This window comes from Strix aluco, chromosome 4, assembly GCF_031877795.1.
Source record: "Strix aluco isolate bStrAlu1 chromosome 4, bStrAlu1.hap1, whole genome shotgun sequence".
Lineage (NCBI taxonomy): Eukaryota > Metazoa > Chordata > Aves > Strigiformes > Strigidae > Strix > Strix aluco.
The window spans coordinates 25,960,880-25,981,968 of NC_133934.1; the positions used below are offsets into that span (position 1 = coordinate 25,960,880).

Genomic DNA, 21,089 nt, shown 5'->3' on the forward strand with positions numbered 1-21,089 from the left:
CTGACATTGTTCTGAATATAATTACAGGCTGAGCAAAAGACAGAGGATGTAGCGGGAAAAACACACAACGAGACACTGTAAGCCAAAGCAGGATCACGGTGTATGCTGGTGTGCTTTACATTCACTGGCTCTTTGCTTATTTTCTGTCCAGTTGCTCACAGATTACTCATTCTGCACAGCCCATAAACACCAAATCAGTTCAAATTGCACTACCTCACCTCTTGCATCACTGTTAAATTTGACTGAGACTTCCATGGGAGTAGCCCATTTGTAAAAGTCTGGACTGTGTGCCAAATACAAACACATCTGTTTTACGTGGACATGCTAACCACTGGTCCGATAGTGCTCTTTTCTGAGTGAGTGCTCCAATAAACATATCCCCATCTCTGTTCTCCACAGAAATGTTCATCTTGGCATACTGAATGCACATAGGCACATCCAATGTTTCTACAAAGATAGGGGACACTTTTAGGTAGAATGGAGCCCAGTTCATGTCTGTCTTACATCAAACCAGCACTTCACCTACTGGGCAGCACAATGGTGTTAAGGAGAAGGAGGATGACATATTAGAAAGTAATGATTGAGAGAGATTTTAAGTGGAGTTACTTATGACAGTGGTGCCAGTTATTTATACTACAGTAACTTCAAGAGATCACAATAAGATTTCTGTCTGCTATGCTGAATGGTAGCACCAGTCCTTTCCCCCAGCTAGTCTAGAATATGAGGTCCTGGTTTTGAAAATATGTGAACAAGTGCTGAAACCTTGACACTTCTGGGCTTGATGAGAGACAAAACAAGTGCTAATATGGCAGAGGGAGGAACAAAGACAATAATAAGTTGTGGCAGGAAACAATTTTTTGATCTGTTAAGTTTGACTACACAGTTTCTAGTGCAGAGTACTCTGCAGCCCAGTGCTGTTTGGAGGCTTTTTGAGTAAGCATTAAAGTACTTGCTGAAATTTGACAAGGCAAGAGGATAAATCTGTCAAATATTTAACTGATGTGTTTGTGTCTTAAATCCCCACTTCTGTGTTTCTTTTCCAGGTGAAAAACCGTACAAATGCACTTGGGAGGGATGCACGTGGAAGTTTGCTCGTTCTGATGAACTAACGCGGCATTTCCGCAAGCATACAGGAATCAAACCTTTTCAGTGCCCAGACTGTGACCGTAGCTTTTCACGTTCGGACCATCTTGCTCTTCACAGAAAACGCCACATGCTAGTCTGAATGTCTTCTGTCCCTGACTCCTGTCACACCTTTTTTTTTTTTTTTTTCCACATACGCATTTTAATTTGGATTCAGCTGGTCTGAATCTTGGAGTTTATACCATTAAAAGCTTATGTATGGTCAGTAACAGATGTTATCTAACCCTTCCATGTCCTTGCCACGGGTCAGACCTAAAGAATGTGAACACTTCTTTTTTTTCTCCTGGGGATGCTAAGCAAACCCTTTCTGCAGACAGTATGTTTCATGTATTCCATTGTGAATAAGGGAATTTGTAAACTAACAGCTTTTGTTGGTTTCTTCATATAATCAACCCAACATATACTGATAAAGTAGTAAATGTTACTGAATATCCAAAATGCTAGTCCTTGCCAGAGACTTTTATTTATGTACCCTGTAAGGGATACACTCTCATTTTCTGCTTAACAATGCAATGAATGGACTCTCCCAACCATGTTGATTTCTGCAATATGGTTAATATAACAGTTTTAGAAAGGCACCTGATTCAGAAATCCCCTCTGCCCAAACAGTGAATAACACTGTAGAAATAAATCTAAACAATATAATTACTTTACAGAAAGATCGAGTCACAGTATAATTTACCCCAGTCAAGAAGAAAAATTGGCAGGAATTGGTCTATACATAATACCGTGTCTCTAAACCGATGTCATCTGTCCTCTGTATTATAGTGTAGTATATATCCTTGTTTTTATTGCGTAATGCCCTGGTGGATCTGTTAAATGAAGACCTTGTGTGACACTGTATGTCTGGTTTCTGTGCAAGTGTATGGATGGAACACACACGGTACTCTTCTCTGATGTGGCATTAAATGATATTCATAGAAGCCTACCACACCTTATTTCAGGGATATAGACTATCCCCCTACAATCACTCCCCTACATTTCCTCTAAAGAATTTTTTCTCTTTGCTGTACCTCAGAAAATAGCAATCATGAAAAATGCTCCAACCTGTATTGTTGCCAGTGCCACTTTAATACACTACAGTATTTAAAATTATTAATCCACAATATTTTTATGAGAAGATGGCATCAGATATGAAGTGCTTCTGATGTAAATTGAGTCATGTATCTCTTTTGGATAAAGACATGTACCAAATCATCCATTTGATAACTCTGATTTGTGAGTCTGGTAGTAGGTGGACGAAGCTTCCCTGTGGATGTGTCTGTTGCATTAAAATGTCACATCAGCAAGTCCTAACCCCCATGTCAGTTAGGAAACACAACTCAACAGATAAAATAAACTGAATTCAAGCAACCTGCAGTTGACCCTAGAAATGTTCCTGTCTCTGGAAGCCTGCTCAAAGGAAGGTTTCTGTCTTTATTAGCTGGCAGACTTTGTGGCATTGCAAGGAAACAGGATGTATTTCTCTAGGCTCTCGGGCACCAGAGCATTTTCTTCTTACCCCTACGTAAGGTAAACACGATTCCCTGCAAATTAAACATACTGAAGTCAGATCTTCATTTCTCTTGGAAAAACCCACTGGAAAATGGAGGGGTGAGGGGAGGAGAAGTTTCATAAAACTCTCCAGGAAGAGGCAGGTGGAGTGTCCATCTGCAGGTGGGTGTATTTGAGCTCATGGAGCAGGTAGGCTGTGCTTCTATATCCTGTGGAGTCCAACAGCAAACGAAAATAATTTTGCAGAGGCGAGAGTTTGAGTGCAAAGAGCCTTCCCTTGGTGATAGTTTACCAGCTGTTCTGCTGACATCCACATACCCATAGAATTAGAGGAGAGGATCTGTACTTCTTGGAGAAAAAAGCTCCTGCGTCAATTGCTGTGAAATACAAAGTATTGTTCCAGTTATTTAACAAAGCATACACGTGGGAATATGGAACCAGCAATTTTATTTAAGGAATAGAGCCCTGAACATGTGCTCTACAAAGAGGAAAACAGGGCTTTGCAAAGCAGGGCTGGGAATGTTGCTGCAAAGCTTTTGTGAGGAAGACCCATGTGCTCTGTTACAGCACCATACATCCTCACCACTTTGCTAGGACTGAGGGAAGTTAACACCAGATCTATTCTTGTAACTGGCCCTCATCTGCTTATCTGGGGAGCTGAGAAACCTGGGAGATGAATCGAACTTTTTTTGTTAGACCAGGTTGTTACTAACATTGAGGAACTTGCAGGGAAGAGCATTATATTAATGAGCAGCTGTTCTAGAATGGAGATTTTTGTTGGATATTTTTATTGTCAGTGGTAGCAGAATTGGCCTCCTTCATTAGGCTCTAGGTTTTAATGGCAGTTCTACAAATGCAGACACATCACTGACAGAGGCTGTGCGGAGCCCCTGTAGCATCAGTCGCAAGTCTACAGATATTTAGTATGCTGGGATGAAAACAATTCTCTATTATAGTCTAGGGAAAAAAGTGGATGAGATCCTATAAAAATAAGCAGCTTAATGGCAGCTGGTCCCATCTTTAGCTTAACAAATGCAGATGCATAAGATTCGTGATGTTTAAGGAACATTCCAATGTTCTCTTTGTCTTTTAAGGTTTTCACAAAATGTTTTCTTTAACCTTTTTTTTTTAATTTAGAAATCTAAAATCAAGTACCCTAAAAGCAGAACTTCTTTGCAAGTTAATTCGGATAATTTAATCTAGGTTATTTGCCATGCTTATTCATTAGCCTGTGTATGTTTTTCCTGAAAATATTTATGCTAATGGTAGGGACAAATACAGTGGAGATTCAATAGAACTTTAAAATATCTTTATTCATGTGCCTTGTGATTTAGGACAACAGAAATTTAAATATTAAATATAAATATTTGAGATTATTTCATATAAATGCCTTGCTTATAGGATTTTTCACTTGTGTCTGTGGTGTCTTTTTGTGGGATGTCAAAAAAGTCAAAATACGTAATGTGAATTTACATCTTAACTGGCTCATTGATTCATTTTAGCAAACTGATTTGAGGGGTATCTTGTAATTTTTAAATATACACATTAAATACTTTTTAAAACCAGTCCTTCCATCTTGGCCCTAAAGAGAAGCCAGTTTAGATAGAAAGACAGAAAACCCTAATCCTGCAAAACATGTGTATTTTAAAAACCCACCTTTTTCCCTAGCAGAACTTACACAGTTACACTGTGCAGTAACAGGTAATACTGATTTACTAAAATGGGCCTGTTTAAGCCATTTGATTACAATAAATTACTGGTTTCTAAGACAATCGCAAAAAATTATTAATGTGTGTGGTTTCATTTAAATATACACCACCATTCTGCAGTGATATTTCTAATGCCACATCTTGTGCAAATATGTTGTCTCTGTCAAGGTTAGCAACATGTAGATGAACACATCCTTTCTATAAAAAATTACAAAGCATTTTACGTATCTTAAGAGGGCTACACCAGTTTTCATTATATTTTACAGGTATTAGCACTTTTAAAAAATTTAAATATTAGAGGGTCAAAATAATCTTTCTGCTTAGCATCTCTCACCTGCAAATATAGCAGGGATGTTATATTTACTTTAATACTTGTATAAACTATGCAGAAATTTTTTAATAAAACGTAATATATTTTATAAGCTAATAAGACTGAATGGATAAGTAAAGGTTTCTAGTGTGCATTACTATAACTTACAACTATGGAGACATTTTGGTAATCTTTTCTTACTAAAGATGTGAATGTTTAATGTACTTTCACTGTTTCTACTTTGGTAGTCCAATGGGAATTCAGTAATGACATTTTGTCATGTCAAACTGTGAACATAAATTTGTACTGTACAGTCCTCATACTATATTTAGGATACAATGCCTATGTATTATACTTGTTAATAAAACCCTCAGAATATTGTTTGTGGTCATGTCATCATATGCTGTACAACAAAGAGCAGTGACACGATCACAAGGGCCAGGCGTGCGCAGGGGTCCCTGATGGTTCCAGGCAGTATGCGGGACCCCTGGGTTTTCGGAGGGCCCTTCTGCAGTCCCGTGCACACCTCCTGTGTGTACCTGCCCGCGTGAGACCGAGGGCAGGGCAGGGCAGGAGCAGGCAGGGCAGGAGCAGGTGTCCCGATCCAATGTCGGGGGAGGTTTCGATATGATCCCAAGAGTGAGATTAAGACACAAACAAGGTCAAATGCCATATACCCAAACCGGGTTTTTATTATTAAAGAAGTGAAGAGGGGTAGCGATAGGACAGAATGGAAGGAAAAGACAGAAATAAAGCAAGGATGCGGGATAGGTCTGCAAGAATAGTCACCACCATGGATCCAGTGGCGTCCCGTTGGTCCTCAGTCTTCAGTTCTTCGATGGTGGGTGCACACGAATCAAGCTTCAATGGTAGTGTTACCGAAAAACTTGGAATAAAACTTATCAACACCAATTTGATGTAGATAAGCAGACACTTCTTTATTGACGGCCGGGTGCGCGGGTGAATCCTTTCACCAACGACGCACACCATGCACCAAAATCATACATCTTATATAAACTCACTCATACATATTCATTAAGTATTCATGCATAAACATAACAATTCCTGGAAATCATTATCATACTCTCCTCCTATTTCCAATTCTGCGCAGTAGAGTCCAGAAACACCTGGAAATGGGTCTGGGGTGTAATGTGAGTCGGTGGTTAATGAGTCAGTGGTCGCGATCTCCCCCTGTCGGAATTACCTATTGCATGAGGACAATGTTTCTTGGCTTAAACATATATATTGCTTCAGCCGATTTCCCCATTTTCCCATTAATTTGGATTCTGACATCTCTCTGCATTCTTTCAGGTTATTAAATACCTTATAAGTAAAAGTTATATATATAAATCATCTTGAATCTTAAGCCTGTTATCTAGTTCTAAATGTTCCTACTAGGTGATTCTGACCAATTCTTTCGGTCTTGGTACAGGGCTGTACAGGGGAGTTCGTAGTAGCCTTGGTTCCTGTATAGAGTGCAAATGCAGCATATGATTTTTACTAAATATCTTCTATATTCCTATTAAAGCTAAACAAATTAATACTAATCTATATTAAATCAATAACATATCAAATCAGTAACAGTAGACACATACTGAGAAAATTTTCTGCTGCCTAAGTTCATCGTATCCACTGATTAACATATCTGCTCGCCTTTAGGTTTTTTTTTCCTCTGGTCCAACAGGTTTTGTTGCATCTGGCTTCAGGGCAGGAACCTTTGCCTCTTGTCAGTTCATTAGCAATGCATGTATGGGGTCTGGCCTACACAGTAGAGCCACAAATGGCTACAGGATGGGGCAACTCAGCACACGTCTGCCCCTTTGAGGCTTGTCTAAAGAGTCCAATCAATGCAACCGCAAAGAAGTGAGGGGGTGCATCCTTCAATACACTCCCGCTTCTCTGGGCGACATCCCCCAGACCAATTCACAGGCCGCAGCAGCTTCTCTTGGAGGTTTGCACAGACACAAGCAAGCTTTGAGGCAGTCATAGGACATTTCAGTCTCTCACAGCAGGCAGGGCAGGAGCGGGCAGGGCAGGAGCGGGCAGGGCAGGAGCGGGCTCTGCCTGTACGCACCTGCACTGCTTCTTCTAGCTCCTGTGCCGTGGAGGAGCTGTACCCAGCACTGCATTTAGTGGCAAACTCATGGAAATAGTTTACTTGCTTCTAATTAAGGCATTCTAATTAGTCCATTGATGGGTCTGGAGCACCAAACATAGGAGTCTGCATATTTTATCACTCGCAAAACGGCTGTCTGGGCCTGTTCCTTTAGCCATGCTCTTCCCCACAGCCCTTTCCCAGGCCAGGGTGCCAGAGCAGTCAGTGCAGGTGCAGACTGCCAACGCATCGATGCCCACGAATCCTGATCCCCTCTGGGCACACCCGCATGCTTTGCTAAGAGATGATGATGTGTAGAGCTGACAAAGAATGGGTTTTATTTCTTCACGCTTTTTCAGATGCCTAAAAAGAGTGAGCCCAGTTGAATTCACTATGCATCTCTTAATACTTCCCGTTCCTGCTGAGGTAATTGCACCTGGACGTTGGCCTGTTGCTGCCTGGGACCCCGCAGATCAGGGTGGTGAGTGCCTACACTTTGCCATAGTGACATACAGAAAGGAAAGCAGGTAGATTAGAAAATAGGTATAAAAATAAAACTCTGCTAACAGAGTGTGAGAAAATGACCAGCATGTGTTTCTTGGCATCCCGCTTGAAAATAGGGATTGCTCATTGTAAAGCAAGAGTCAGCGCTCACATCATGCTGTTGATTTACAAGGTTCATTTGTCAGCAAACTAGTCAGTATCTGCACTCCACAGCCTGCTCGGGGGAGGGACCAATGGCATCGGGGATAGAGTCACAGCCACTGACCCCGTGTGGGAACTGCCACAAGGAAGGGCTGGCTTATCCTCACCTCTCTTCTCTAGCCCACGCACACCTGCGAGTGGCTCCTGCATTTGCTGGACCGAGATGATTATCTATTTCAGTTTTCCTAAAAGGCAAAATGCGTTGTATGTATTCCAGCATGAGCTATCATTCTCAGGAAATAGTGATAATTTAATCGGACACTGGGTGTCACCCTTAGCCTGAGAAAAAGGCAAAATTTAAGCTTACGAACTCTGGCCTGGCAGAACACTAACAAAATCGATACACAATGTTGCTTTCATGTGTGGTTCAAGGTCTGTGAGATCAGTGAGAGCAACACCTGACATCATTTTTATAAATACGGGCGTTAGTATGACAGTATTTCAAGAGTTCAACCAGATACTCATGTCCTGTAAGTCTTGCAAACTTCTTCCCAAGAAGCAGCTTTAGGAACACATTTAAAAAAAAAAAAAAAAATCTTCAACAGCAGCATAAAAAACAGTGAAGAAAAGAAGTTGCTACATTTGGCCAAAACAAAAAATAATCAACACATGTATGGTCTGAACAGAAACTGAGTTTCAGGGAACAAGAAAATGGAAGTTCCAACACAGAAGTGATGAGAAACTCTGTCAAATGGTAACATGAAAAAATAAAATCAAAATGAATCTGCTTTACCAAAGGAACTCAGAAGTGTATTCAGCTGTAGTGTACTGGACAGTATGTAAATACCTGAAATACTTGGCATGTGCAGAACGATTTGTGAGCTAGGAAGGACAGAGTATAAAGGGGTGTTACAGGGTTAATATCTTAAAACAATACGCATGACAGACTTGAGAAACTATTCCTTTCACACCTACCAACAACTTAGGTTTCAGAACAGTCTTAAAGCTGAGGGACTCTTCCATGGCCCAGACCCTGTATATTATTTAGGACATAAAACCCAGTTTGCTGATGCATTACATTTACAGGGACCGGAAAGCCTGGTTTGAGAAATGTTACTTCCTCTTTTCTTGTCTAGTAAACAGGACAGAATATGTGCCCATTAAAACATTACCACAAAGTGTGAATGCTAATCATGTCCTTAGACTGTAATGCTTGGGAGGGGAAGAAGTGTTTCAGGAAGGAGTGGCACAGCATTCTGGTAGCATTCTCCACTGTAAAGCACAGAGGAGCCCTGGAGAGGTAAAGGCTACAAAACTCCTAACCAGCTTAACGTGCACTGACCTCTGCGATCGAACAGTTCCTTAAGTACCCAAGAGCTGTATAGCACACAAGCCTTAAATTACAGACAGATGTAACTCTGGCTGTAGCTGAAATAAAGAAGCACTAAAGCTTAGCCAGGCAACTGCCTAAGAGCAGACAGCAATGATACAGAGGAAGTAAAGAACCTGCAGCCAGACGGATGCTGTACAGTCGGGAAAAACCTGTTAAGAAGGAACCATTGCAGCTCCAGTGGCACATTCAGGCTGCAGCCCCAGGTTTAGCATTACTACTTCTGTGGAAAGCACTTCACAGCCTGCTATAACTGGCTGGCTGGCACACAAGGTTTGCGATGCACTTTCGGCAGTGCCACATGGTGCCCAATGCCCCTGGCCACCATGTTGGGTTGCCATGAAGCACAACTGACTGTCAGGGTAGGGTAAAGCTTTCCTGACTTGAACTCCTGCAGAGCACTAAGCTCCTCTGTGTCTTTGAACATCTCCCCTCATCATAAATAATTTGCTTTTCAAGCATGCTGCATCCATCAGTTCCCACTGAAGTACTAAAGGTTTAGCAGCCCTTTTTAAGGTACACAAAGAATGCTTGGTTCTGGCTTTGGGGAAGGGGGAGATCTCAGTTATGTGTTGTCACAGCAGTCAGTAGCCAACTTCCCTTCACCTGAAATTAAGACTTAATAGAGATTTTTAGCCCTTCTTTCCAAAGCTCTACACTGACAGACAGGCATGTAGCATCCTGCTGCGATACTGAGCTGGTAGGTGGGTACACAGCAGTGTCTCAGCATCTCTGGACACCGGGAAGCTCTCCTGTAGCTTCCCATCCACTGCTTCATCTAGCTACCACCACCCATGCCTGGCAGGTGCTCAGTCAGCTGCCTCAGCAAGTGTTAAGGATCACATCCTCTTACTGGCTTGCTCACCTGCACATGCTGCTCACAGTTGTGATCAGAGGGCTCTGCACTTCCATTAAGCCGTAAGTATAATTATACAACTCCTCATCACCAGTGAAATGACACCAGGAAATTTAATAACAGATAAAAAATGAGAGGTTTATTAGATTGTCAAATTAAATCCAAGCACAGCAAATGATTAGATGTCTCCTATCATCAAATACCATTAGTTTAATCAGTTTTATTTTAGCAGAGAAGTTATTTCCCAATGAAAATTACTCCTTTTTCACCTGCTGATTAAAAGGGCAAGGTTAAGAGAGTTCACTGAAAGTCTGGGGATATTAAGGGGATTCATCTCCAAACATCAAGCTTCTATGTTTTAGAAAACAGGAGAAACAAGCAATTCAATATAGCTTGATATGATCATAGCAGAAAGCAGCAATATTATAATACTATAAAAATTTCATAAGTTCAGATATTAACTATTATTTTGAAGACAACGAACAGTGAATTCTAATCTAGGCAAGTGGGAATGTTTAGTACAGCAAAGGAAGAAGAATGATAAACAGGGACTAATGGCTCCAACTTTCAATTCTTACCCAGGGAAGTCTCTGTCTGTGATGAAGGGAAAGATTTCCAGGAAAGGAAAACAGGCCGAAGGTGTAGAGATACTGTACCTTTGACTTTTACTGTACCAATGTACAGGAAGGGATTTAAACAAGAGCTTTCTTCTTCTTTGTATTATTTAATTAAACCCAAGGAAACAGATCCCTACCACCTAAACCTCACAACATCCATGTCAGAACAAAGATTAAATGCATGCCATGACAGTCCTGATGACATCGAACCAACCACTATTTTTGTTACTTTCAAATATTGATTTCAATGGGAAAAGTCCAAAATAAATGCAATCCAAGTCTACAAAAATATGTGCAATCACTATGAAAATTTCTCTCTCCTTCTCTTTGTCGATGATGGGCAACTACAGAAGATTTCTGACTACTTTCATGACTAGAATAAGCAATAGCAATTTCCAAATGTATCACAATTACATTTTGCTACAAACTAGGAATACTGTAAAAAACTATAAAAAATTGATTGAAACAATTTAATGCAAGACAGTCGAGTCAGTTATTCACATACTGACTTATACTACTAGTAGAAGTAACATCACTCTGCTCCTCATTAGCTTCAAAGGATATTGGCAGGTTTATGCTAATAGCTGCCCTCAGGTTAGCCCAGAAAAGGGCACGCTTGCTCTTCTCCTTCGGCCACTCCAGGTAGGTTCGCTTTGCCATGAGAGCCTTCAGCTTGTGATACCTGGCAGGGATAATATACGGAGGGATCGGCTCCAGTAAAATGAGGATCAAGCTGTTGGAATTCTCACTGAATAATTTGTGATGGGCAAAGTACAGCTCATAGTGACACCACTCACTCCGCACGAAGTTGGGAGACAACACAAAGATCGACTTGTAGCTCTTCTCAATGCAGTTAATGATGTTCTCCACAATGCTCTTGCCGGGGACAAAGTTTCTCTCGTGCTGGCACAGTTGTACACAGCCCTCCCCCTTCTCCAGGTTCGGGATCAGCTCGTTCTTCACCCACAACGAATCCCGCTCGCTGTAGGAAATGAACGCATGGAACTGCAGAATGGTCTCCTGCTCTTCGGGGTGGTTGTGCCAAGCTCTCCGCTTCGTCTGCGTCCACTGCCACGTCATCCGTACGTACCACGGCACATCCAGGTAGATGCACAGAAAGGCCACGACAGCCACCAGCACCAGCGTCAGCAGCAGAGCTGTCACGAGCAAGAGCACCGTGTTGCAAGCCAGTTCAGTCAGGTGGAAGTCCTTCAGCTGCGTTCCTTGCAAGTCTTCCGGGTACTCACACACGTACGCCGCTGGCCAGCCAGACAGCTTCCCCCCAGACTGCCTCTCCAGACGGATAAAGTCTTGCAGTTCACAGGAACACTTGAACGGGTTGCGCCCGGCTTGTAGCTCCCTGACCCGCAGGCAGCTCTGGAAGAAGTCGGCAGATGGGGTGAGGATCGAATTCATCTCTACGTTCAGGAACTCCAGGGACGTAAAGCCACCGCACCCCGGCAGGTCAGACAGCCTGTTCGATGCCAGGTTCAGCTCTTCCAAGGACTTCAGCTCAGCCATCTCCTTGGGGACACTGGTGATCTGATTGTTTTGCAGGTAGAGCTTTTTGATGTTGACTGGCAAGCACTCAAACACGGCATCCATCAGCTGATTTGAGGACAGGTCCAACTCTGTCAGAGACTCAGCCCATCGGCATTGCGCATCAGCGGCATCGTGACGCAGCAAGTTGTTGCTCATGTCCAAGTATTTCAGTGATTTCATATGGCTGGTCATGAAGCTTACCTTGGGAAGGCTCTCAAATTTATTCCTCTGCAAAATAAGTAATTTCAGATCTGTCAGAGTGCCACAGTTCTGGAACAGTTCATCCGTCAGGGCATTGTGAGAAAAATTTAAATACTGAAATGAGCTTGTTCTATTGGGGCAAAGCATGTGTGGCATATATGCATCATATATTGTCAAACTGGCAATATTCATCTCTGAAAACTGTCTGTATAGAATCTCCTGGTTGAAATAATAAACCTTATTACGAACATGCTCCAAAGTTAGCGCTTTCATGGAGCCATCCAAAGAAATTAATTGTTCCAGAGAGCTTAATAAGGGTAGAAATTCATATTCAGTCAGCTCCCCCAGTGGTCCCCGAAAAGTCAAATTTCTCACAGTCAAATGCTCCACAGGTGAATACCAAATAAGCAGGAAAATTTGCAAAATGATAGCCCATTGTAAGTCCACAGTGTCAAGCATTAGAGATGTTGTCTTGATTTTCTTCAGAAGCGCTAAAGAAGGAGAGGGGAAATATTTGTAGCTCAAGGTGTATCTTAAGTTAACTATTTTTAAGTTTTCTGAAGTGCTCATTCCATCATACAAGAGGGAAAAACTGAAGTTTTTGTTTGCTGCAAAAACAATGCGGAGGCTCCTTGTATTCAAGGCTGTCAGACTCTGAGGCTCATAAAGAGAAAACTCTTCTAAGGTTAGGATGACAGTGTGCAGCTGTAAATGTATTATATACCTGAAGTCCGACCTTCGTATCGTCGTAGCACTTAATCCTAGGTACTCCAAACGAAACATGTTCCCAAATTCCTGACAGATGGGCAGGGCAGTAAAGTTATTGAAAGAAAGATCTAAATGTCTAAGATATGCAAGAGTTTGACAGTAAACTTTCAAAATGTTATTATGAGATAAATCTAAGTATTCTAAATCTTCATTAAAAATGAAGACACTAAAGTCAAGCTCTGTAATTAGATTATGAGAAAGATTTAATACTTGAAGGTCAGGAAGAGAAATAAATTCTGAAATACTAAGTCCAGAGATCCTATTATGTGATAAATCTAATACCTGAGTATGGACTGGAATGTTTTTTGGAACATTAGTTAGCAAACGGTTTGAATAATTTGCAACAAATTCATTTTCCACAGTTGGCTGGATATTATTCCATAGCATGAATGTAAAGACACAAGCAAAGACATAGATATTTGTAAGGGGTCTCATTATACTTTCCAGGTTTATCTTGATTTTTTACAGAAACACAGAAGCATATCCTTGTTTTCTCTTCAATATGTCTCAGTGATGAGTCCAGCCCTATGAAAAGAAAACACATGGGATTTGCTGAAATTGTTGATCTGTTGAATTTGCTTTTTATCGCTAAAATAAAATTCAATACAAAATGTACATAATACAAATTTTATTTTCACATACTCTTGTTCTAAGTTCGTATCAATCTTCCTCACCCCCATTCTTTAATTCCTATTATTGATTTTCTCAAGTAGAAATTAATTCCTTTATAACGGGGGGAATACAATTGGTGGTATGTTAAACAAACACAGAGATGTTAAGAAATACAAATTTCTCAACAATCTTGAAAAAAACAAAACCGTTACAAACAGACATCAATGCATTTAGGAGTGAAGGAGAACACAACAAGCCTCCCGTCTGCTTTTTCTGTACACTCCATGTCCACACACATTTGGGGACAGAACTCCAAAAACCTCATGGACCCTCACAGGATCCAGTGCAAAAGCAACCTCTTCACGCAGAAGAGCCAAAGGCTATCCCTCTTCACACCCCAAAGATCCCAGACATGGCCATGCCAATCAGCCAATCAGAGAAGCTGACCAGCTTTGTCTTTGCTATAGCACAAGGACATAGAGGTCCATTTTTCCACTAAGCCAGGAATCTTGAGGAGGAATTATATGATCTCATGAAATTTGCAATGCCAGTCTGGCCAAAACCATACTAACAGGAAAACAGCAGCATAATCAGACACTATGTATGAAGTAGTGGTACCCAAAATCTGGAAGAATGACACAAAATCTGAATCTTGACACTTCCAAAGACCCCACGATTTCCTAGGTGTACCAGAAAATTTTCTACATTTTCCAAATTACCCCAGAGTTGCAACTTGACAAAGAACCTCTCTAGAAACAGTGAGGGACAATAAATCTAGTTCTAAGGATCAAAAAACCCATGGAGGGAAAGATTTTCTGGATATGGAAAACGGTCCAGCAGAATTAATATCTGGTCATGTCTATCAATAGTCTACAAAGATCTGGAGAGGTATCAGTCCTATCATGAAAAACCATGACCTGGGCATTACTCTCTTGTCATCAAGCATTTAACATAACAGACAGACAACCTGAAGTATGAGCAACTCATAAACTGTTTGAGGAGAAAAACATCCCCAATTTTTTTTTCCTGTGCTGATTTTGTCTGTAAAAACCAAAAGTTTTAAAATTCTGCCCCTGTGTAATCTTTTGTTAAATAAAACCCAAAAGCCTATTTTTTCAGTTCTACGTTATAATGTGTGTTAGTCCCTAATAAGTTGATTAACTGATATCAAAACTCATCCCTTCCCCTCCAAGTCTCCTACCAAGCTTAATCAAGTTTTCTTTTAATTAAGTAAAGCAAAAATACATGTAAATAACATCACCAAAAGCAATAAAAGAATAAATCAGTAAAGTATAAATTTCTACCTCAATAGAACCCAACTGAGAGGTCAAATCCTGTGCTAGGGTATCCGAGCACAGAATAGAAATGAAGCTGGGATGATTGGTCAAAGTACAGTATCACTCACAAGAACTAAGTAAAGGAAATCTGACCCTGTTTCCTTCAAAGAGCAGCTGACCCTGTTCTTCAGAGTCCAGGCCGGTAAAGAACCTCTTGAATCAAATAAACTTTGATCTGCAACCAGCTGGGGGAACTTCCCCCTGGGCAAAAGGGATGTCAGGAACAAAGCAAGAAGTGTTCTGAAGGGTGAAAAAAACAGAAAGATATTCTCTCTCTGTGCTCCATTGCCAGATGAGTTTTAATTTACTGTGCATGCTCTGCGACAAGGGACAATCCACACTGTATAGCACTGAAGAGTGCCACAGTCAAAGAATAAAGCAGATAGGTCTTGCAAAGCAATATTAAGGATCAACAGTTACCCCCCCCCCAACACTATTTTATGATGGTATTAAATTAGAGTTAGCTGAGAATGAAAATTGCCACACCAAACATTTTTTTCTCTTTCTTCTTTGTTGAAATTCAACATACAGGTGAGCGTATTCACTGGAATTTCAAAATGCAAGAGTATCTTCCAACAGTGAAGAAAGAGCAACACCTGAGATTTAATGGAGTCCAAAATACATATAACAAAAAGAAAAAATATAAATAATGAAGCCAATATAACCCACCTCTTGTGTGTGGAATTCATCTCTGAGTGAAGAACCAGCAAAAGTCCTCTGCATACTCGGTTAATATCCTCAAAACAGAATTTCAGAATTTGTAATCTTCAAGCTGGGTAATCTCACATGAGATGGTAATTTCTTAATAATTACTACCTCAGGAAGTAGAAAGAACAGGGTTTTCTTATACAGACCATATAATTCTAAGAATTAATGAAATTTCTGTACAACGCAGGTATTAAGAGCATAATGAAAGGAAACTTTTAACTGTCCAGACTCGAAATACATTTACTTCTGTAATCTTTACGTAACTGTATGGTTTAGGAGGAAATAAACCTATCTGCGTTACAGAATATTCACCAAGGCAAGATTGTTTAAATAATTCTGCATTTCTAATTTCATGACTGCTTCTGATGGTTACACAGACGTTCTAGAAATTTGTCAACTGCATCTCCTCTTTTGCACACACAGAAAAGAGGAAGCAGAACCCTCACCGACAACTTCTCTCCATATTAAAATCTCTTGCAGAGCTCTACCCTGCTCAGTTATTTTCCTCAGCAGACTAATTAATATAGCACACTGACAGATGGCAAAAGCTTAGGTCTCAAAAGCTAGTAGCAGGGGCAAACTGGCACAGTTCAAAACCTTTACAGGTCAGTCATCTTTACACTAGAGATGCCCCAGATGGTTATCAGGGATACCCCACATTGTAGCTTCCTTCAAAAAATTTTGAAAAATGAACTATAGAGAATATTCCCTATGATATGAAAGCTGTAAAGAAGCCATGAAAAATGCAGCAACATAGGGCAATCTGGGGATGGAGGAATCCAATAAAGCAGCCATTCAATTAACATTCTGAACAGGGGCATGAGCCTAGGGAGCAAATCAACAGAGCAGAGAGCAAGTGCATTGCAAAAGCAGATGTAAATAACCAAAACCAGCAACTCACTCCCATAAGCCTCCAAACTAATACAACATGCTTCAGTAAGATTAATTAGCAAGGAAGAAAGAAGCAGAGATGAATAAATGAATGAAGATTTATTTAATCTTAACAAATTTTAAGATTAAATTAATGAAGTAGGTAAGGAATTCTTCAGGTATGAGCAAAGTAGGGGGAGAGGGGGCACCTGGGCCCATTCTGGACTCAGTCTAGACCTTACTTCACCCCATAAAACAACATCTTGGAAGAGAGTTGAAGGCAAGAAGGGATTCAGCTAAAGAAGCTGAGAAGTATGAAAATTTATTCAAGATAGCAGTGCCGGTTATATTTCAAACTTGCATTAGATTCCTTTGAACCTTTTCTTTTGCAGTTACCTTTTCAATTTTGTAAAGAAGAATTTAGCCTTTTGCTTTGCTGAAGGAAAATTTCTGTTTTTCATTTTGAGATTAATGAGTAAGATAGTCTGAACTGAAACTGAACTGAAACCATTCTGCTTTCCTCGGTGCAGTGAACACGAGTGTGGGAAAATAACGGAAGAGTGGTGAGGAGGATTGCAAACACACTCAAGCGACTTGCAGCTAGGGTGTAGAAAAATACATATATCATTCTAATTGTTCTCCATCCTTGTGTGTTTGGCACAAGTGAACGTCTGTGTTCAGATAACATAGGCCTTTGACAGACTTAGAGGGACTCCACTGAACATGCTTGAGATTCCTGCCCTGCTGTGAGAAAAATCAAAGCACAGTGGTAAACTATGCCTCTGCGAATCCCTGAACAAACAGGTGCAAACAGCTGGTTCAGAGATCCTCTAGCAAGGACCGAGCTCCGCGGTGCCTGCATTCCCGCTTGTGTCCCTCTGCCTGGGTGCTGCTTCAGGGATCCCCCCATCCATGAGGTAATGAAAATAAATTCAGTGTTTGCATTTCACCCGTGGTTTTGTGATTGTTCCTGTGTCCTGCCTGTGTCAGCTCACACACTACATGACAGAAAACTGAGACATCTGAGACCCAAGACAAGACCAGGGATCATGAATGTTGCTCAATAAGCAGCAGGAGTCTTCTTGTCAGCTGATACTGTCTTATCTTCAAGTTAAAGGAGAAGTTCCCATTGCTGGGCATTAATCCATGAAAATTAATAGACTAAGGCACTTGTTGACAGAACAATAATATCACAATTACGCAAACCACTGGCAGATTTACTTCCGATATAATCCATGAAAAAACTTCGCTGCATGGACAAAATCAAATATACCATCAGCTTTCAGCAGAGCTGATTCCAGTGCACATACAGCTGTAAAAAACAACACTATGTACACATTTAGTTGTAGTATGTCTAATTCCCTTACTACCATTATGTATGAGACTTTAAAATACATTCAAATAACCAGTTTGCGATAAAGGAAAAATTGAAACTAGTTAAAAAAACCCTGATACTCTTGAACACCTCTGTTAAATCATTAGGAACATTGCATAATGTTATTTTTACTACCAATTCAGCAAAGCTTTGTCTGGAGCTGGTTTCAGTTTACTGATTAAGTCATTTTGCATGATAGGCAAAAACTAAAAAGCAGTGTATTTCTCTTCATGCATTCTGAAATGTACCAGCTAAATACCATCCTTTCCATAGTCAGCATACGTACACTCATGTACCTTGTTCTATTTCTTTATACTGCTGGGTTTTCTTGCAGCTGATTCTATCAATGAGCACGTATCTTCACAAACAGCTTTTCAAGGTACATTTCACACGTCTGCCTGTATTTTGTGGTTACTTACCCAGAGACAAACTGCAGCTGCACTTGGCTGGGTATCAGAAGCTATTCAGGACCAGCACCATGCTCAAAGGTGTGAAGAATGTCTCCAACTAGAACTGCAGAAGGGAACTTACATGTGTAAAGCACCAAGTTAAAACATAGCCAGGGCAGATGGACTCACCCAAGCACTCATGAAAAGTTAATACAATTATTAAAGGTTGCAAAGCCAGTGTTTGGTTATATCAAGGACCTTATCTTCTACTGCAACTCTCATTGTCACAACTTAACCCTGTGCATCAAGTAGGTGAAACAAGGGGTAAATGTCACCACGACTCAAAATGAGCAGCGATCGTACTGCATTTATGCCCAAGCCTATTTTGCTTGGCCGTAAATAGACACAAGGATCAAAGCTGTGGAAATCAAACTGGTAACACTGAGCCACCTTCTAGAATACAGAACTTTCTCATTTATTGGTTTATCAATACTACTTCCTCTTGACCAAATAGTGACTACAAATGAGCATTATAGTCAATCTTGGTAAATGTTTCCGGGAAAAAAAACAGCCAGACTGAAGCTCTGAGTAAAAGCACAGGTTTCACTGAGGTTTTGAACCTTCCTCTCAGCAGGATGCCTCACCTCCCACAGAGTCCCATTCTTTTCCCTCAAATGCCTTTCCCAGCTCTAACCCTCTGCAGTTGAACCTCAGTGATGATGCTCTGTAACATTTCTAATGCTAAAAAAGAGCCGAGTTCTCAGCAGGGCAACCCACGTTGCGTCAGGACTCCTAGTCTGTCACAGTTCAGTTTCCTTTATACTACACACTTAAATATACATGAAAACATTTATACTCTCACTTAATTCTGCACATTTTCTAGGTTTTGGAGGGTGTTTTACCCCAATATTACCAGTTTTGTATGTTGATATTATTATGTAACTAAAACTAGCATTCCTGATAGTCACCAAGATGACTAGTCAAATGCCAGGAATCTGCTGAGATACGGTATCTGACATCACAATGCATTTATTTCCTTTTCCTGATAACTGGAGTGCATTAGCAGTTACAGATTTCAGTGCAGAACCAGCTGCAGGCTCACATCACCAGAGTGCACAGAAAAGGGTAGCGACTTTCCAAAATGTGCAGATAAAGTGACTGACATGGGCTGTGAGACTCCACATGGCCCCATGTTTGGGAAAAATTTCTTTGTGGACTAAAACTGGTTTTATAGAAAGTGTTCAGAGTATGGCAGAGACTAAAATAATTGTTTGAAATATTCTGATATGTATCACTTGAGAAACTCATTGTCTCCTGTGGAATCAGAGAAACTCGATGGAGTAATTCATTGCATGTGTAGCTGTTTTGTCCATTACCTGGCACATATCATGGACAAAAATCTAATAGTATGTGGGCTTCTGGTTCCAAAGTACAAGTTTTAATTGCTCCCCATGCTCATTACAAGCCTCCCTTTCCAACATCATTCACTCAAGGATTTTGGACACATACCAGAAACCTGTAATTATATATTTCTGCTCATGATCACATCAGCTACATTGCCAGAGGTCACATAGTTCCCAAGTTCCTTCCGAAGTGGCAAGCAAACCCCTGCTAAAATCTTCCACTCCTGAAAAAAATAATTAATTTCTGGCAACAGCTATGTGCTCCCACCTGAGTAACAGGAAGGATTCCTGGTGCACTCTCTAAATTTCAGAGGGTTTCTCTGTCCTCCGGCCAGCAGAAGAAGCCATACGAGTTCTTAAAGCTTCACACACAAGGGATGTTAACTGTATTACAGAAGTTTCACAGGCTACTGACCTAAAACTCTGAGGCTTTCGAGGAAAATTTTCAAGTGAGGCACCACATAACAATCCAGCTGTCCTGGTTGTGTGAAAGGGATAGGGATAGGCAAACCAAGCTAAGTCTGTTCATCTTCAGTTTTCTAAGGGTTAAATGGGACATACACTGAAGCATTAGTTGGGAGGAGGAAGCACAGAAAACATTTGTCTCTGCAGTCCTGAATGAAATGCCTGCAATTTGGTAAGTGGAACGAGAGAGCTAAAGACGTTAAATATGATCTTTACCCTACAAATCATAAACAGTCACTCACAGTTCAAGACTTCAAGTCAAGAGACCTCAGGAAAAAAAAATCAAAGTTAAAATATTTTGTTAATAATAATGGAAGACAAGAATGAGGTAAAATGCAGACATTCTATACTAAATGAGGATTTCATCTTAACATCGCTTCTTCTCTTATCTTCAAGTTGAAACATATTTCTGAAAGGAAAACTTCCTGCTTGGTGGTCATCTAAGTCCGGTATTGCAGATGGCAAACACCTCCCCTTCTGGGGGCAAAGAGGAAGTTTGCTGTGATCATCTTTAGCGGTTATGAATGTTTGTCAGAGCCCAGCCATATTTTCTTGAACCCAAAACAGCACAAGTATGGCTAAAGGGGCCTGATGTATTTCTATAAAAGAAAGCAAATACTGTAAATGTAGCTTGTCTTTCTGACTCTGTGAATAGAAGGTCTGACCTGCTGTCCCAAGATCTAGCAAGTATTTTCAGCCCCTGACTGGTTATTGCCTTTCTGATTAGAACTCCTAGCTGTGCTGCAAAAGATACTGTTTCAGCTGAAAAGAACAGATTCTTTTAATAGTAAGTATAAAGTAAGATATATGGGTGAGAAGAAAAAAAGGCGAGAGCTAAAAAAAACCAAAACATGATGTAGAGAAGTCAAGAGTTTATCAAGATATAGCCAATGATGGTGAGGGCAGTTCTGTTACTGCAGGTACTCTCTCAGTCCCTTTGGTCAGGGTATCTCTCAGGATCACAATGGTACCAGGACTCTACCAGAGGATGAAAACTGGAGATGTGATTGTCAATTCACTGCTTCTCCCTTGCAGCAGTGCAAACTAAGAGCCCCAAAAGATGAAGTAGCTTATCTTTCTTTTTTTTTTTTTTTTAAGAAAAACCCCCTCACTCAGACCTCTTTTGCGGTGTGGCAATTTCTGTCCACCTGTGCTGGATG

The 21,089-nt window shown here is 40.7% G+C and overlaps 2 protein-coding genes across 4 annotated transcripts in view; one reads left to right on the forward strand and one right to left on the reverse strand.

Annotated features, from left to right (window-relative positions):
• The window catches only part of KLF3 (KLF transcription factor 3), a 28,976-nt gene extending 23,939 nt beyond the window's left edge, over nucleotides 1-5,037 (forward strand). For all 3 annotated transcript variants that reach the window (XM_074822327.1, XM_074822326.1, XM_074822328.1), the window contains one exon: nucleotides 1,044-5,037. In XM_074822327.1, the coding sequence (XP_074678428.1) occupies nucleotides 1,044-1,225 (182 nt within the window). In that variant the 3' untranslated portion in view covers nucleotides 1,226-5,037. The remainder of the gene's footprint in view (nucleotides 1-1,043) is intronic.
• Nucleotides 5,038-9,763: 4,726 nt separating this feature from the next.
• Nucleotides 9,764-15,828, reverse strand: LOC141922695 (toll-like receptor 1). Its single transcript, XM_074822329.1, has 2 exons — nucleotides 15,389-15,828; nucleotides 9,764-13,295 (listed from the first exon to the last, which is right to left on the reverse strand). Exon 2 carries the CDS (start codon nucleotides 13,203-13,205, stop codon nucleotides 10,749-10,751), a length of 2,457 nt encoding a protein of 818 aa, XP_074678430.1. The 5' UTR covers nucleotides 13,206-13,295; nucleotides 15,389-15,828; the 3' UTR covers nucleotides 9,764-10,748.
• Nucleotides 15,829-21,089: the final 5,261 nt, after the last annotated feature.

Coding starts and splice junctions, on each gene's coding strand:
- LOC141922695 (XM_074822329.1), bottom strand. CDS start 13,205: ATGAGACCCCTTACAAATATCTATGTCTTTGCTTGTGTCTTTACATTC.